General features: G+C 31.9%; 1 protein-coding gene across 1 annotated transcript; it reads left to right on the top strand.

Moving 5' to 3' along the window:
* LOC109226347 (xyloglucan endotransglucosylase/hydrolase protein 3-like) lies at positions 949 to 3,508 on the top strand. The gene is made up of 4 exons (XM_019391133.1): positions 949 to 1,169; positions 1,268 to 1,368; positions 1,906 to 2,111; positions 2,828 to 3,508. The coding sequence occupies exons 1-4, from the start codon at positions 989 to 991 to the stop codon at positions 3,180 to 3,182; spliced, it is 843 nt and encodes a 280-aa protein (XP_019246678.1). The 5' UTR covers positions 949 to 988; the 3' UTR covers positions 3,183 to 3,508.

Raw genomic sequence — 3,713 nt, forward strand, 5'->3', positions numbered from 1 at the left:
AGTAAATGGCCATTTATGTAATGGCATTTATGTTGTGGGCGTTTTGCATAAACAACCATTCTGAAGAGACCCAACTTTGGCTATAAATACAACACTATTCTGCTCAGAATTTTAACTACAATTTTCTGAGTTTCCTCTCCTTCTTCTGCATACTTTTAGCATCAAAACAAAGCAAAAAGTAAGTGTGATTTGCTACCGAACTTTGTGTTCGCTGAAACACTGGGGTTTGAAGTACCACTACACCAGTGTGTAATTCGTTCTATCCTGGGAGGAAATAATCCATAACCTTGGGTACTAGGAGGGGATTAAATTCCTTAAGGAAACACTGTGAATTCAGTGGGCTCGAATTGGTTTATGTCATTTCTGTTTATATTCATTACTGTTTATATTCATTTATATTTCCAGAATTTATTTTACAAACACAGTGTAATAACAATCGGTTTGTAGGAGATCAGAAAAAGTTATGATTCTAAGGTTACGATGGTCTTTTATTTTCCTAAACAATATTACTTCGATTATAGCTATTTGATGTACAAAAATATGTGTTAGTACTATAGTTTTACCGTATCCTCAAGTTATATAACTGGTTTCTGTTCATTAAAAAAATATCTTTTCTATTACACTGGGGACGGATTAGGAAAGGGGAAGAGAAAACGAGCACAAATCTTGTGTTTTGTCTTGTCTAATTTCCCCCTATATCACGTGGTTCTTTAAAATAAAAAAAAACATATAGACATAATTTTTATAGGTGTATACATGGCTAGTTTCCCTACTATGATTTAATTAAGTGCGTGTACATACTTTTTACTCCCCATAATTATCATTTTTTGTACTGAAAGTTTGTCATAAATCCAATACTAATAGTGGAAAAATCATCAAGATTGCTGATGTTTTTCACCCTCTATATATGTAACCTAACTTTACTTCATTTCAGTCATTCAACAAAACCAAATAAATTTGTTTCTTTACTCTTTTTATTCTTCTTACGATGAATCACTTTCCAGCTGGTCTCTTAATTACTCTCTTTCTTATTGCTACTCAATATGCAAGCAATGGTAATGCAGATGAAATTCCCTTTAACCAAACATATTATCAGATATGGGGAGGTAACCATCTAACAATTTCTAACGAGGGAAAAGAAGTTCAGCTATTTATTGACCAATATTCAGGTTCACTCTAATATCTCTAATTACTGTCTTATATTTTGTCAAATTGATCGATCTCCATACGCAGTAGTATAACAATATGATTTATTTGCCAAATTCAGGTGCTGGATTTAGTTCAAAACAAAATTTTGGGTCTGGAGATTTTCGGATCAAGTTAAAGTTACCAAAGAAGAATAGTAAAGGAGTTATAACAACATTCTATGTAAGATCTTATACTTTCTTAACATCTAATTATGATATACACTTGGTAACATTTTTTCTACTTTGGATGATATTAAATAAATTTCTATAACTTGGATGATATTAAAAAAAATTTATAACTTGGATGATATTAAATAAATTTTCATGGTGCATAGCAATCCTAAACATGTCATTAAATTTGACCTATTAGTTATGAAGAAGTATAACACATCACACATATGTATATACTATACAACAACAACAACAACAACAACAACAAATCTAGTATAGTGTCAATAAGTAAGGTATGGGGAGGATAGATAGTAAACAGACCATACTCCTACAGTGAATGTAGAGAGGATGTTTCCACTAGACAATCGGCACGAGAAAAATTGAGATGTATATACTATAAAAGAGTAAACAAGACGTAGTTTGATTTTTGTTGTGTACTTTCAATTTGACTAAAGAAGAATATATAAGTTTAACTACAATACTAAGGAGATATATAGTAGCAATTGTGTTTGTTTAATCCATTGGTATTTGGTTGTTTAATTTGCAGTTAATGTCAAAGGAAGTTAATGAACCAGCAAGACCCAAGCATGATGAGGTTGATTTTGAGTTCTTTGGAGGAGATGGCAAATATACATTAAATACAAATGTCTTTGCAAATGATGAAGGGCACAGGGAGCAACAGTTTAATCTCTGGTTTGATCCTACAGCTGATTTTCACACATATGGAATTCTCTGGAATCAGTATCAAATTGTGTAAGTAACAAACTCATTTAATTTTTTTTAAATTTTTTTTATATTTATTTACTTTTTATAAAATTAATTTGTATGTTGATAGCAGGAAATATTGCTGATATAGTTGTCTAAAACTGAACAACGACATATATAAATGGGATTAGGTATATCTCCTTAATTAAGTACCATCATACGTACCAGATGATTTGATATATTGAACTAGTATAATGCTCCATTTAAAACAATTATGTATCATCTGCATTCTGCAATTCTTTTGAGAAAATAATCCAAATGAAACAACACTATATATAGATAAAAATGAGCTCCACAACCAAACGAAATGGGATAAAGTTTGATTACAGACGCCTTCCCTGAGGATTTCGTATAGTTAAGAAATTGAGCATCTTACCTCCAACTTTAAGGTAATCGATGAAGTTAACGTATGACATAAAGTCAGTAAGCTTGAAATGAATATGATTCATGCATTATGTACACACGTTCTTTATTTCTTTTTCGTCTCACGTATTATACGTATACCGTTTGTACTCATTACCTTTCGCCCATGATAGACATTACTTCTGGCCACCTAGTTCATACGACATGTATAAAAAATAATCATCAATCTAGTGACGTATACTATGTGTTATATCTCGATTAATATTTTAATTTCTATCAAATTTGAAACTCTCTGTAGTAAATAAGAAAATAATAACAGTTTTTCACTTAATTCTCTCAAGGTTCTTTGTGGATGATATTCCCATAAGAGTTTTCAAGAACAATACCAATCTTGGAGTGAACTATCCATCAAACAAAATGCACATAGAAGCAACAATATGGAATGCAACAGCTTGGGTTGGAGAAGTTGACTGGAGCCAAGGACCCTTCACAGCTTATTTTCGCGAATTTTCAATTAATGGATGCCAATATCAACAATCAAACCCTCAATACTGCTACAGAAATAGCTATTATTGGAATAGAATTAATTACTGGAAGCTTAGCCCAAAACAACAGCAGCTATATGAAGATGCGAGGGAAAAACACATGACCTATGACTATTGCCGGAGGAACGCCAAGGATTTTCCAGAATGCTAACTTGATGATCATATTGTAATCTAAATCGAAGTATTTTGAGTTGGGATCGAAATAACATGGTCCATGCGAAAGCCAACAAATACAACTTTAATGACGATAAATTAGACACAAACAAACATATCAAATGAGACAATCATTTAAAAGTAGTTTGGTCAATTGACCTACATATAATAAAACTAATATAAAAAAAAATTATTGAGAGTAAAATCTCCCCTAAACAAGACTCTTTTAATGACTACATTGTGGATATTATTTTTGTTGTTGTGAGAAGCAGAGATCCTCAATTTATAGATGTCCAAAACTGTTCCTCCAAGAAAGGATAAGGCATAAGAAGGAGATTTATTTTCTTTGGAAGTCTTTTTTACTTTTCTTCAAAAAAGAGAGTCCTAATAGGTTAGAAAGTCATGCCAAAATCCTAACGATTCTCCCCTTGGCCTGAATTTTCTTGAAAAAGCTTGGTCCGCGTTCTTCACATATTTTTCATCACCGCTGCTTGCCATAGCTAAAAGTAGGTATGGATTGAAAATTGGA

Source organism: Nicotiana attenuata, chromosome 5 (genome assembly GCF_001879085.1).
Source record: "Nicotiana attenuata strain UT chromosome 5, NIATTr2, whole genome shotgun sequence".
NCBI lineage: Eukaryota > Viridiplantae > Streptophyta > Magnoliopsida > Solanales > Solanaceae > Nicotiana > Nicotiana attenuata.

What these genes read in the sequence shown, in the direction of transcription:
- LOC109226347 (XM_019391133.1), top strand. Translation starts at nt 989, where the DNA reads ATGAATCACTTTCCAGCTGGTCTCTTAATTACTCTCTTTCTTATTGCT. An exon ending in ATTTATTGACCAATATTCAG is followed by an intron (nt 1,170 to 1,267) that starts GTTCACTCTAAT and finishes TGCCAAATTCAG; the next exon opens with GTGCTGGATTTAGTTCAAAA. An exon ending in TGGAATCAGTATCAAATTGT is followed by an intron (nt 2,112 to 2,827) that starts GTAAGTAACAAA and finishes AATTCTCTCAAG; the next exon opens with GTTCTTTGTGGATGATATTC.